This window comes from Aquarana catesbeiana, linkage group LG12 (assembly GCF_042186555.1).
Source record: "Aquarana catesbeiana isolate 2022-GZ linkage group LG12, ASM4218655v1, whole genome shotgun sequence".
Taxonomy (NCBI): Eukaryota; Metazoa; Chordata; class Amphibia; order Anura; family Ranidae; genus Aquarana; species Aquarana catesbeiana.
This window is the reverse complement of record NC_133335.1, coordinates 72,360,718-72,375,683: the sequence shown is the minus strand read 5'-3', so window position 1 is coordinate 72,375,683 and position 14,966 is coordinate 72,360,718. Positions and strand designations below refer to the sequence as shown.

Below are 14,966 nucleotides of genomic sequence, written 5' to 3'. Positions count from 1 at the left end.
ATGATGGGGGTAGTAGTGAGGATGGGGGTAGTAGTAGTGGTGATGGGGATAGTAGTAGTGATGATGATGGGGGTAGTAGTGATAGTGACATGTAGTAGTAGTGATGATGATGGGGGTAGTAGTGATGATGGGGATAGTAGTAGTGGTGATGGGGGTAGTAGTAGTGATGATGATGGGGGTAGTAGTGATAGTGACATGTAGTAGTAGTGATGATGATGGGGTAGTAGTAGTGATAGTGACATGTAGTAGTAGTGATGATGGGGGTAGTAGTAGTGATGATGATGGGGGTAGTAGTAGTGATAGTGACATGTAGTAGTAGTGATGATGATGGGGGTAGTAGTAGTGATAGTGACATGTAGTAGTAGTGATGATGGGGGTAGTAGTAGTGATGATGATGGGGGTAGTAGTAGTGATAGTGACATGTAGTAGTGATGATGATGGGGGTAGTAGTAGTGATAGTGACATGTAGTAGTAGTGATGATGGGGGTAGTAGTAGTGATGATGATGGGGGTAGTAGTAGTGATGATGATGGGGGTAGTAGTAGTGATGATGATGGGGGTAGTAGTAGTGATGATGATGGGGGTAGTAGTGATAGTGACATGTAGTAGTAGCAGTGATAGTGATGATGACACATTACACATGTCGGTGTACACAGCCGCTTCCTGTTCCTACTTCCGTTGCCCTGTAGCTGTGTTGCTGTCAGTGTGTATTGGGGGGAGAAGCACAGACGGAGCACATCGGCGGTACGATCAGGTGTATGTAGATCGGGACCAGTACCGGGGAGGTCCGATCCTCCATCACAGGACCCCGAGGGATGGACACCGTCCAGATGCGGCACAACCCGAGGAGGTAAGATCTGTGCGATCTCCGGAGGTCTCCATACACTCCCTTGTCACATCAACAGCATAGAGAAGTTTGTGTGTGGGGGAGGGGAGTGCCAGCTCTGTATTGTAGGGTCCCTTCTCCATAGTAGTGGATGGACAGCTGTGTGCTCTATATACAGATATATACAGGACCCGGGTACTAGGGGTGAGAGCACACAGCTGGGACTGTCATAGACAAAACTTTAAAGGTGATTTTCACCTTTTGCAAAATAATAATAATAATAATAATAATAATAATAATAATAATAAATATAATAATAATAATAATAATAAATATAATAATAATAATAATAAATACACCCATATTGTGAAAAATTTGATTTTTTTTGCATTGCAGCCTGCAAAGCTTTCCACCTTTAATGAGGGAGTTGTGGGTGCAATGCTCTGCATCTTGCAGACTATCCCCCCGGACACAGATCTGTACTGAGGTCATGGGGGATGAAGGAATTATCAATGGACTATGAGAGGGACATCAGATTGTCTGCATTGGCCGATCGGACACAAATTCGATTACACACAAGCAGGCGCTGCCATCAGCCTCCTATTGATTAGAATGGGACTGTGCTGAACCCCCTGCAGGAAATCATAATCAGCCTCACATATATGTGAATGAGGCCCATCCCCCCCAACGTTATATATTTTCTGAAAGCAGACACCCTGGAGAATAAAATGATGGTAGCTACCAATTTTTATATCACGTAATATTAGCACAAGGGTGTGTCAAGTGCAAAATGTCAGGAAAAAATGAAATGCACTAAGGATACTTTTGGGGCCCACAGATACAATATAGTCTCTATTTTGGGTAAAACATATAGGGTGAGGGTGCACCGAGTATATAGATAGCTAATAAGGATGAGCTCAGGCCTGTTCACTACCACACATGCAGAGCCCACCAGAAAGTTGGCACTGTGCTAATCACAGGCAGTGACACATTTCCCGATCTCTGCAGACGCGGATCAGGAAATGTCCCACTGCTTGTGATTAGCGCTCCACAGTGCCAACTTCCTGGCGGGCTCTGCATGTGTGGTAGTGAACACGTCTGAGCTCATCCTTAATAGCTAACATGTCAAGGCTTAACAACTTACCAACCACGCTATAGTGGAAAGACGGCTACAGCGTGGTCGTCCAGTTCTGGGAGGGCATCTATTGACTTCCTCCCAGAACCCCACCCCCATACGCGCCCTTGGGCGCCCCCTCCTTCCTCCCCTTGACAACCAATGTTGGTGGAGTTCTTCCTCCCACTGACAACCAATGTTGGTGGAGTTCTTCCTCCCCCTGACAACCAATGTTGGTGGAGTTCTTCCTCCCCCTGACAACCAATGTTGGTGGAGTTCTTCCTCCCACTGACAACCAATGTTGGTGGAGTTCTTCCTCCCCCTGACAACCAATGTTGGTGGAGTTCTTCCTCCCCCTGACAACCAATGTTGGTGGAGTTCTTCCTCCCCCTGACAACCAATGTTGGTGGAGTTCTTCCTCCCCCTGACAACCAATGTTGGTGGAGTTCTTCCTCCCCCTGACCACCAATGTTGGTGGAGTTCTTCCTCCCCCTGACAACCAATGTTGGTGGAGTTCTTCCACCCCCTGACAACCAATGTTGGTGGAGTTCTTCCACCCCCTGACAACCAATGTTGGTGGAGTTCTTCCTCCCCCTGACAACCAATGTTGGTGGAGTTCTTCCTCCCCCTGACAACCAATGTTGGTGGAGTTCTTCCTCTCACTGCCAACCAATGTAACAGGGAAACTTTCTGCTCCTCATCACCAATGTAGAGGATTCTGCCTTCTGCTAATCACCATTTTAGAGCCATTCTTCCTCCCACTGACCACCTTGTAAAGGGTATTTTTCTCACCACCAATTTAAAGAGGAACTGCAGTCTGCTCTAATAATTTGTAATAAAAACATCTTTGCCATTCTGAAGCTTCCCTGCAACCACTTTGCATATTATTTTATATATACTGTGATTCTGTACTTGCCAAATATGCTGCAGAAATCTCCCTCCACTGAGTCTGCAATGGATGGCTGCATCCATGTTAACTGTGGGCAGCTGAAGCCGCTGCCTGTTCACTTCCTGGATTTACACAGACACACAGAGGCACACCTCCAGCTCTGCAGCCCTCATTGGCCCTCTTATGACTCATCCCCTTCCCTTCCTGGCAAACTCTCACAATAGTGAGGGAGAGGGCTGTGCATGATGACATAAGCCTAGGCTTTTTACCAGACAAGACACAGGAAGTGGCTGTATAAGGGATTTACGGGCAGAAAAAAAATGTTTTACTATCCAAAGTTAAAACAAAAAGGGCAGCAGATTTAATAAATGGAAAGTTGAAAAAAATGACTGAAGTTCCGCTTTAAGGAGCTTTCTTTCAATATAGCTTTGTTCTCACTAATCAACATCGATAATTTTAGCTTCCTCTCTGCATTTTTTTTACTAACCACTTAGGTAAAATGCTATTTTATTTACTTTGGTGATCACAGGCCTGCTTTCTGTTAGGCCAGATTCACACCTATGCATTTTAATGCACATTTCTGCTAAAATAAAATAAAAATAAAGAGCGCATGAAAACACATTATCCCATGCTCTATAATTGCACATCAAAAACAAACAATATTGTTTTGCATTTGTGTACGTTTGCGCATATTGACGTGCATTGTTATGTATGTTGACCTGTATTGCCTAAAGGCAATGCAACGTACATCAGTGCTTTACAACACACTGGATTTAAGGGGAAACCAATGTGCCTAACAAACAAATTTGAAACATTGGCACTCAGCACTTGAATACAGTGGCGGTCATTGCAGAGACAGCCAGTACTTGGGTACGGTGGCAATAAGTGTAGTGACACTTAGCACTCGGGTACAGTGGCAGTCAGTATTTGGCTGCATTGACAGACAGCACTTTGGTACAGTGACAGTCAGTACCTTGGTACAGTGACAGTGCAGTGGAAATCAGCATTTGGTACAGTGACAGTCAGCATTTGGGTACAGTCAGTAAAAGTATCAGTTGGTACAGTGACAATGGCAGGCAGTACAGTGACAGTCAGCACTCAAGTACAGTGACAGCACCTGGGTACAGTCACAGTCAGTACAAGTGACAATCAGCACTCGTTTGCAGTGACAGTCAGTGCAGTGCCAGGCAGCACTCGGGTACAGTGACAGTCAGTACAGTGGCAGTCAGCAGTCGGGTACAGTGACAGTCAGTACAGTGGCAGTCAGCACTCGGGTACGGTGGCAGTCAGTACAGTGCCAGGCAGCACTCGGGTACAGTGCCAGGCAGCATTTGGGTACAGTGGCAGTCAGTACGGTGCCAGGCAGCACTCGCGTACAGTGCCAGGCAGCATTTGGGTACAGTGGCAGTCAGTACGGTGCCAGGCAGCACTCGGGTACAGTGGCAGGCAGCACTCGGGTACAGTGGCAGTCCGTACAGTGCCAGGCAGCACTCGGGTACAGTGCCAGGCAGCATTTGGGTACAGTGGCAGTCAGTACGGTGCCAGGCAGCACTCGGGTACAGTGGCAGTCAGTACAGTGGCAGTCAGCACTCGGGTACAGTGCCAGGCAGCACTCGGGTACAGTGGCAGTCAGTACAGTGGCAGTCAGCACTCGGGTACAGTGGCAGGCAGTACAGTGGCAGGCAGCACCCGGGTACAGTGGTAGTCAGTACAGTGCCAGGCAGCACTCGGGTACAGTGGCAGTCAGTACAGTGCTGCTACTCTGATTATAGCTCAGAGAAGGGCGGCGTTGCTAGTTCTCTTTTTTACTTCCTGGGCTTTTGTTTTTAAAGAACTATTGAATCGCAGTAGAAACTATAAGCCTCCGTGGCCTGCAGAGACGGCAGAGGAGATATCAGTTTTGTTTTCACTCATAACTGAAATATGAGCTTTGGTAGGACTGACCTTTTACATTTTTCTTTTTGTTTATCATGTGCCATGATATATATTTTTGACCCGTTGGTATTAGTGTATATGACAAAATCAATTACACATTACAAATTATGCAGGAAATTAGGCTGAGCATTTTTTTGATGTGATGTTCAATTATCCAATCACATGCAATAAAACAGGGTCGCAGGGAGTGATGAAAAATCTCCTTAACATTGTATTAAGATAGCAATAAAAACCCAACCGAGGTTCTAATCCTTCAATTTATCCAAGCTAAAAAAAAGCATTCTGGCCAAATTTCCACCTAAACAATTGAGGATGATGGACACTTATTGCTTATGCCACATAGAAAAACTCTTGCTTGCTTAAGCTTAGATAACAACTAGTCATTACACAATATATTTCCATCAACAACTGGAGACTTCCCCTACTAGCTACTAGATGGTATGTTATTTTTTTTGCCTCTATCAATTTTTGGGGACGCAGGAATTTTCGATGCATGTGAAATGTACACATAGGGAAAGCCAAAAAAATGTTACACAATCATTTTACAATCCAAAAGTTGAGTACAAAAATACCCTTAAAGTGGAACCGAAGTCACATGTTTAAAAAACGGTAGCGGGTAGTTTTATGGCAGAAGAGACTTTGTATGTCTGTACTGTCATCAAACTTTCCCTGCCTGCCATCATTGTTTATTCTCATCATATGTAAGTCTGGAGGTAGGCTACCATGCAGGTAAAGCCCAGGGTGCTGTGCGTGACTAGAGACTGAATTGGTGTGGTGTGTCAGTCTGACACACTGCTACACCGATCTCGGTAAAGAGCCTATGACGGGCTCTTTACCACGTGATCAGCCATGCCCAATCACGGCTGATCACGATGTAAACAGGAAGAGCCGTTTATCGGCTTTTCCTCACTCGCGTCTGACAGACGCGAGCAGAGGAGAGCCGATCGGCGTCCATCAGTGCCCACCTATCAGTGCCCGTCCATGCCTCCTATCAGTGCCACCCATAAGTACCCATCAGTGCAGCCTTTTAGTGCCCATCAGTGCCGCCTATGAGTGCCCATCAGTGCTGCATACCAGTGCCACTTATCAGTGCCCATCAGTGTCACCTCATCAGTGCCACCTCATTGGTGCCACCTCATCAGTGCCCATCAGTGCTACCTTATCAGTGCCCATCATTGAAGAAGAAAACTTACTTATTTACAAAATTTTATAACAGAAACAAAGAAATTTTTTTTTTTTTCTACATTTTCGGTCGCGCAAAAAATAAAAACCCCAGCAGTGAAATACCACCAAAAGAAAGCTCTATTTGTGGGAACAAAATAATAAAAAAATTTGTTTGGGTACAGTGTAGCATGACCGCGCAATTGTCATTCAAAGTGCGACAGCGCTGAAAGCTGAAAATTGGCTTGGGCAGGAAGGGGGTGTTGGTGCCTGGTATTGAAGTAGTAAATCACCCACAGTGATTATCCCAACTATACATTCTACTACAAGTTCATTATACTCCTTTAAATTAATTAAATAATTAAAACTTTTTAAAAAGGGTATGCTTTAGGAACCCACACCTAGCAGATGTCAGAGAGAGCACAGGGGACCTCATACGTCTACTATGGAGCTGCCCCAAATTACATATCTACTGGACGGGAGTAGTCAGACCCTATAGACCTCCAGGAATTTAGAGGTCATATTGAGAGTCCTGTGCCAGGCCTGCAGGCTTATCTTACTCCACTGGAAGTCTGATACATCGCCCACCCTAAGTGAGTGGGCTAAACAGATGGGGGACACCCTAAGGATGGAGCATACTATTTATCAGCACAGAGGATGCCCAGCAAAATTTGAAAAAAATCTGGTCAGCTTGGCTGGGTTGTGCCCATTAGATTTGGCAGCTGGATGGCTAGGCATTCTGGGAATGTCCCCTACCTATATTTCCTTACGCTGGCGACGTGATATCACAGACCTACCCACTATGCACCAGATGGACATGCCTTACTGAACATGGATGTTTACAAGGTTGTTGCTTTTTTTCTGCATGCCCTGGCTTCTACTGTTGCTTATTAATTTATAGTTTACATTTGGTATTAAATGCCACAATATGATTGTTTGTGGATGGTACCCACATGGTTATTTCTATTTTTGTTTGCTTGCAAATATTTAAGCTTTTAATAACATTTCTGTTAATTAAAAATAAAAAAGATGGGGTGGGGGCTAGTATGGTTAATGGGACAAACTAACACCTGTGCTCAGATCTTATGTCACCCATGGTCGACCAATAGAGAAGGCTGAAAAGTCCAGACTTAGATGGAGTCTGGAAGAAGATCCAAGTGGCAGATCAGGGAGGGGGAGCAAAGTGTGCCATAATGTGCACAAATGTTTTGCAACTTGCACCTTATAGCAAAAATGAAATTATATATAAAAAATAAATATAAAAATATAAAATAAAATAATAAAATATAATAATAATACAAAAAAAAATAATATATATAAAAAAAATATATATATATATATATATATATATATATATATATATATATATATATATATATATATATATATATATATATATATAAAAAATGAAATGATAACAAACCTGAATCGGCACAGTTCAGTGTTTACTTCAACCCCGATCCTTAAACTATGTAAATCGCTAAAATAAATCCTAACCTCTAAAACCTAACCTTCATAATTAACCCACCTTAAATGCCACAATGAAATGTTCCATTCATTTGCGTCCTGCGATGAAAACATTGATTACTCTCCCCTCCTGCTGTCTGTGCTTCCGATCTCTGCAGTAGTAAAAATAAATGGGCAGCAATGGGGCTAAAGCAAACCTATTGCGTTGCTCTTAAAGGACAAAGTACAGGTTGCCTCTGGACCAAGAAATGCCGAAGCATCCATTCTTAAACTGGAGTGCACCGTTAATCAGTGTTATATATTTATTATTATTATATTTAAAATGATATTAATATAAATGTATTTTTATAAAATGTAATACTTTAATTATCTTTTAGTTTTTTAGCTCCTTTTTGACCAGTCTGCTCTGTGAGTAACATATGTATATGGTAAATCAAACCATGTTAGCAAGAATGCATTTTGCTCTGTATTGCGGTGTTCTCACACAACCAGTAAATGGCTGCTTTGTAGGAGTAATGATACAGGATGTGTTGTCATAATCGGAGATCAGAAAGTCAGCCCCTTTTATTTCATTGACACTATTGCATTGTAGAAGAGAGATGAGACTTGTCCTGTGTAGCTGCTATGACATTTGTGTTCTGGTAACTCTAGCCGTCATTGTGCAAGACACAATTGGGCAACTTTCCATCAGTTCTGCTTTTGTTTGCCATATGCTAAGACAAATCTAAAGTGAGATATGGGCTAATTATGTTTCCATCTATTACAGAAACCCCGGTAGAGAGCTGCCGAGAAGAACAAATGGTTACTTTAGTGACAGACGAGTGGTTACACTGATATTACTGTTAGCGGGTTAACCAAATGCTGCTTTACTACACTGTGACCACCATATGCTCTCCTAGCAAACACCACTACATTTCAGTGCCTTAGACCAGGGATCTGCAAACTTTCTAAACAAAGGGCAAAGTTTACTGACTTCAGACATTGGGGGGCCGGAGTGTGGCCAGTGGGAGTAGAAAATGTTCTGACATCAGTGGATGTAAACAATGCCCCATCATTGGTGTCAGTTGCAGGAATAGTGCCCCATCATTGATGTCAGTTGCAGGAATAGTGCCCCATCATTGGTGTCAGTTGCAGGAATAGTGCCTCATCATTGGTGTCAGTTGCAGGAATAGTGCCTCGTCATTGGTGTCAGTTGCAGGAATAGTGCCCCATCATTGGTGTCAGTTGCAGGAATAGTGCCTCATCTTTGGTGTCAGTTGCAGGAATAGTGCCCCATCATTGGTGTCAGTTGCAGGAATAGTGCCTCGTCATTGGTGTCAGTTGCAGGAATAGTGCCCCATCATTGGTGTCAGTTGCAGGAATAGTGCCCCATCATTGGTGTCAGTTGCAGGAATAGTGCCCCATCATTGGTGTCAGTTGCAGGAATAGTGCCTCGTCTTTGGTGTCAGTTGCAGGAATAGTGCCTCATCTTTGGTGTCAGTTGCAGGAATAGTGCCTCATCTTTGGTGTCAGTTGCAGGAATAGTGCCCCATCATTGGTGTCAGTTGCAGGAATAGTGCCCCATCATTGGTGTCAGTTGCAGGAATAGTGCCTCATCTTTGGTGTCAGTTGCAGGAATAGTGCCTCATCTTTGGTGTCAGTTGCAGGAATAGTGCCCCATCATTGGTGTCAGTTGCAGGAATAGTGCCTCATCTTTGGTGTCAGTTGCAGGAATAGTGCCCCATCATTGGTGTCAGTTGCAGGAATAGTGCCCCATCATTGGTGTCAGTTGCAGGAATAGTGCCTCATCTTTGGTGTCAGTTGCAGGAATAGTGCCCCATCATTGGTGTCAGTTGCAGGAATAGTGCCCCATCATTGGTGTCAGTTGCAGGAATAGTGCCTCATCTTTGGTGTCAGTTGCAGGAATAGTGCCCCATCATTGGTGTCAGTTGCAGGAATAGTGCCTCATCATTGGTGTCAGTTGCAGGAATAGTGCCTCATCTTTGGTGTCAGTTGCAGGAATAGTGCCCCATCATTGGTGTCAGTTGCAGGAATAGTGCCTCATCTTTGGTGTCAGTTGCAGGAATAGTGCCCCATCATTGGTGTCAGTTGCAGGAATAGTGCCTCATCTTTGGTGTCAGTTGCAGGAATAGTGCCCCATCATTGGTGTCAGTTGCAGGAATAGTGCCCCATCATTGGTGTCAGTTGCATGAATAGTGCCTCATCTTTGGTGTCAGTTGCAGGAATAGTGCCTCGTCTTTGGTGTCAGTTGCAGGAATAGTGCCTCATCATTGGTGTCAGTTGCATGAATAGTGCCTCATCTTTGGTGTCAGTTGCAGGAATAGTGCCTCGTCTTTGGTGTCAGTTTCAGGAATAGTGCCCCATCTTTGGTGTCAGTTGCAGGAATAGTGCCTCGTCTTTGGTGTCAGTTGCAGGAATAGTGCCTCATCTTTGGTGTCAGTTTCAGGAATAGTGCCCCATCTTTGGTGTCAGTTGCAGGAATCGTGCCCCATCTTTGGTGTCAGTTGCAGAAATCGTGCCCCATCTTTGGTGTCAGTTGCAGGAATCGTGCCCCATCTTTGGTGTCAGTTGCAGGAATCGTGCCCCATCTTTGGTGTCAGTTGCAGGAATAGTGCCTCATCTTTGGTGTCAATTGCAGGAATAGTGCCCCATTGTTGGTGTCATTTGCAGGAATCGTGCCCCATCTTTGGTGTCAGTGGGAGGAATAGTGCCCATCATTGGTGTCAGTGGGAGGAATAGTGCCCCACCCATCATTGGAGCACAGGTGTGTCAGGAGGAGGCTGTCTCTCTGGAGCTGCTGCAGATCCGTGTGAGAGGGGACTGGTGAGGAAATCTATCCCAGCTCTCCTGGCCCCTTTCTGGGGAAGCCATGGAGGCCAGCAGGGCCTCTCCTGCTGGAAGCTCTCAGCCATCTCCTGGGCCATCAGGTAACATACCTGCCCCTATACAACCCATGGTTGGTGATCTCTCTGCCCCTGGTGAAGATGAAGGTTCCGGGGCCATCCGGGAGCGAGTGGTGGCCGGGATTAAGGTCGTGAATAGGGAAAGAGACAAGCTCTACAAGCTCAGAGCGGAGCTGAAGCGCCTGAGAAGGCAACGTGAGGGCTTGCATAGCCAGAAACGTGGATCCATGGATCCGGAGATCCAACTGGCCAAGGTTCGGGTGGAACACCAGGAGACCATTGTGGCCATGATGGAAGGCAGAGATGGGCCATTTAAAGAAAAGTTTTGTAACGATAAAAGATTTGTGAGGATGACAAAGATGGAGGTGGAGGAGGAGACCCCCAGTTCTGACCCCCTGCCCCCTCAGGGAGAGGTAAGCAGCCCCATGCCTTCCCAGGACTCAGGAGGCATGCTCAGGGCCATCCAGGTAATGGAGTTTCCTATGCGGGGGGATCAGCTGGCATTTAATGATGAGGACATTACAGACAATGTGCCTGACAAGGTAAAGCCTGTCAAGTCCCATATTGTGGATAAAACAATTTTTGTGGCATTCAACACTGTGACTGATACAGACAATGTGCCCAGTGAGAGTCAGGCTGCTAGTCCTATCTGTAGCAATGCTGTGCCTGCTGATGCTGCAGTACAGCAAAGTTTGCTTTTAAAAAATGACATTCCTGCAGATGAACTACAAGATTCAGCAGAGCCTATTAACCCCCCTTTAGCTGAAGCTGTTTGCCCCACAGCTGCTGAGGACTCTACAGCACAGCTTCAGGAGACAGCTGGTATTGCAGCAGAAACTGTGATTATTCCTGATGGGAATGTGAAGTTTTGTGTGACTGATAAAAATCATCCCAGTACCAGTGTGATGAACAATGGTCCCAGTTCAAGTGTGATGGACAGTCCTACCAACTCCGTTCAAGCAGTGAATAATAATAGTAATGTACAGACTGCTATGACTTCAGTGTGGGGCCTTGGCCCTGAAAAACTTACCTTTGCTCAGGTGGTACGCTCTGCTCCTGGTAGCTCTGCCCCCAAGCGGGGTTTTCCCCTACAGGCTACCACTTTGAGCACCCCAGGATCTGGTCTTGGGTCTCTGGCTTCTGCTGGGGGTCCCAGACGTAATGTTGTTATTCTGAAATGGGAAGGTGGTGCGATCCCTCCAGCACGGCGTGCAGTGGTGGACATGATTTTAGAGATGGGTTTTGGGGCAAATGATCTGTATGCCTTTATACACGTAGCTGGGAGCCGGGATTATACAGTTAGCTTCACCAGGCCAGAGGGTCTTGACCTGTTCTGGGAGAGATATGAGGCTTGTTGCAGGTCAAGACCTGAATGGGAAGGTCTGGCCCCAGTTGCAGTTTCTCAGAGGTCTACAGTAAAAAAAATCACAATTATCCTCACTAATGAGAGTGTCCCTGCCCGGGATCTAGAGGTTTGGTTAAGGAACTATGGGGAGGTTTTGACCAAGCCCAATAAAATCCTTGATGAGCGTAACATCTGGACTGGGGGTTGGTCAGTTACAGTCAGGTTGGCCAGGGATGGGAATGTTGTCCGTCACCTGCCCTCCTCAGCTTTTATAGGGAGGGATAGGATGACTGTTTTTTACCCTGGTCAGCCGAAGCTGTGTCACCGCTGTGGAGAAAAGGGGCATTTGAGTTCCTCCTGTTCAGCCTTGATATGTTCAGTGTGTCGAGGTCAGGGTCATATGGCTAAGGACTGCACCGAAATGATCAGGTGCAACCTGTGCCTGCGCCTTGGCCACCCCTACAGCAGATGTCCTGAAGCCTGGCACAATATGGAGAAGGAGGTAATTGATGACATGTCAAGGCTGGACAGGATGGAGGGTGAGGCCCCTGGTGTACCATCCTCCTCTGCGGTGACTGACTCCCCTGGTCCTGCTCAGGATCCCTCTCCAGTTCCTGTGGCCACCCCTCATGTGTCTGTAAGTATTCCTTCTGTATCTGTATCTGTCTCCCCCCAGCCTACTGTACCCTCTCCTCTTGTGTCAGAACCTTCCAAGTCTGTGCCCCCTGAGTCAGTTACCCCCCAGGAGTCTACCCCTCCTAAGTCTGATTCAAAGGGAGCACCCCCCCCACCAGCAGTGGTAGTGGGTACTAAAAAGGTTGCTTCTTCCTCTGTAAAGAAGTCTTCTGTAAAGACTTCACAGAAAAAAGTAAGAGATGAGGGCATCTCTGAAGCTGACCTGCAGTACCTGGAGGAGAGAAGGAAGGTTGGGAAGCGGAAGAAGCAGATGGTGAGGACGGAACAGGCTCCAGTGCCTGTCTCCAACCGGTATAGGTCCTCTAATTGGGATATCTCTTCATCTGGAGCTTCTTCGGAGCGAAGTTCTGATTCCGAAATGGAGTTTGAGGCGGCCTCAAGAAAGAGAGAGGCTTCTGGTGATGAGCAGCAGAGGGGAGCTAAGAAGCAAACCACCCAATAACCCAAATGGCGGTTCCCCCTCCATTAAAAGTGGTGACAATAAATGTCGCCAGCATTAAGTCAGTAAGAGCTCGTTCTATGGCCTTCTTTTTGTTCAGCCAATTAGATGCTGAAATTTTATTTTTGCAAGAGACTAGGCTCACCTCCTTGGCAGATATTCATATGGCCAAGAGAGAGTGGAGGTATGGTCCATCTTACTGGTCTCTTGCGGCCGAGCCTTACGGCGGTGTGGCGGTGTTGTTTAAAACCGGCATGGTAACTGTCCGGCGGGTTATTGAGGTGGAGATTGGGAGATGTATGGTCTTAGACGTCCTTGTGGGAGGGCAGGACCTGCGCCTAATTAATGCTTATGGACCGCACACAAAGTGGGACAGGAAATGCCTTTTTACAAGGATCAAGCCATTTCTTTTTACATCCCGGCAAGTGGTCTTTGGAGGTGACTTTAATACAGTAACTAGGCCCAAGGACAGGAAGGACTTCAAGGACAGGCTGGGATATGATAGCGTTTTTTTAAATAGTATGGTTAGGGATGCTGGTCTTGTGGATGTGCACATTAAGCACCTCCCGGATGACACTGGGTTCACCTTTCATCGAGGTAATAGTCAGAGTAGAATAGATAGGTTTTTTTTGAAGGAGACCTCTGCTTTCTCACCCCCAGTGGTGCAGGCAGTAGAGTTCTCTGATCACTGTATGCTATCTGTGGTCCTGAATGCTTCAGACGCCCCTCAGAGGGGCAAGGGCATCTGGAGATTGAATTCGACTCTACTCAAGGAAGAACATGTTAGACAATCCTTTGAGGAATTCTTTCAGGCACAGGTGACCATCCTGGACTTTTGTAGCAGCAAGGCTGAGTGGTGGGAGCTGACCAAAAAGAGGATTGCAGGATTCTTCAGGGGCCTAGCCAATAGAAAGCAGTTTAATAAATACATGACCTACCAACGTTTACGGAGGAAGCTGGATATTCTTGTCTCGAGAGGAGGAGATCCTGGGGCAATCTCCGAAGTGAAACTCCTTCTCAGGAAGTGTCAATATGACCGGCATGCCTCTTTGGTTCTGGAGAGGGACTATGGGAAGTACCACTCGCCTGACCCTTACCAGAACTGCAAACAAGGTGTAGCTGTTAAAACGGTCGTTGGCCTTAAGGACAGTACAGGTTCCTTGACAAAGTCCAGGTCAGGGATTCTGGAGGTCGTGAGGTCCTTTTATGCTGACCTTCTTGGGAGGAAAGAGCTTGACCGTGACAAGATGGAAAGCTTTTTGGACTCTACTCCAGGTCTAAATGATGAAGATGTCCCATTGATGAATTTGACAGAGGAGATCACAGTTGAAGAGGTGATAAGGGCAATTGAACAGCTTGCCATCAAAAAGTCACCTGGACCGGATGGCTTGACGGCTGAGTTTTACAAAGCTTTTAAGTCTATTCTGGCCCCACATTTGGTAGAGGTTTTTAACAGTTGCCTTGCTGAGGGGGTACTTCCCTCTTCCATGAGGCACTCAGCTGTGATTCTTCTTTCAAAGGGTAAAGATCCTTCGATGATTGAGAATTGGCGCCCCATCAGCCTTCTTAATGTCGATAGAAAGATACTGGCAAAGATCATTTTCTGGCGCCTATCGTCAGTAGCAGAGTCTTTGCTTTCTCGCCATCAGCACTGTTCGGTCCAGGGTAGGTGCACCTTCACAGCAGTTTTAGCTGTCCGGGAGGCCTTGGAGCGGTGCAGGGCTGCAGGCTGGGGAAAGTATTTGCTGACATTGGATCAGGCAAAGGCTTTTGATCGTGTTAACCATGAGTACCTGTGGTTGCTCCTTAGTAAGTACGGTCTGCCGGGTGGTTTTGTCGATTGGTTAAAAGTCTTGTATGAGGGGGCAGAGAGCTTTCCTCTTGTTAATGGTTGGGTTGGGCAGTCCTTTGAGGTTGGCTCCGGGGTGCGCCAGGGTTGTCCCCTGAGTCCCCTGCTCTATGTGTTTGCAATCGACCCCTTCATCAGGAGGCTAGAGAGCGGCATGTTGTGTGGGGTGCCAGTGGGGCTTCCGGGTGAGCCGCCTTTGAGGGTTGTTGCCTATGCGGACGATGTGTCGGTGATTGTCACTGGGGCGGATGAAGCAGAGGAGGTGGTCTCTCTGACATCACAGTATTCTGAAGCATCAGGCTCCAAGATCAATCAGGAAAAGAGTGAAGTTTTCTGGATGGGA

The 14,966-nt window shown here is 46.3% G+C and overlaps 1 protein-coding gene across 1 annotated transcript in view; it reads left to right on the top strand.

Annotated features, from left to right (window-relative positions):
* The first annotated feature begins 650 nt into the window (after positions 1 to 650).
* STK4 (serine/threonine kinase 4) overlaps positions 651 to 14,966 on the top strand; it is a 163,195-nt gene continuing 148,879 nt past the window's right edge. The window contains exon 1 of the mRNA XM_073608038.1: positions 651 to 849. Within this exon, the coding sequence (XP_073464139.1) occupies positions 815 to 849 (35 nt within the window). The 5' untranslated portion in view covers positions 651 to 814. The remainder of the gene's footprint in view (positions 850 to 14,966) is intronic.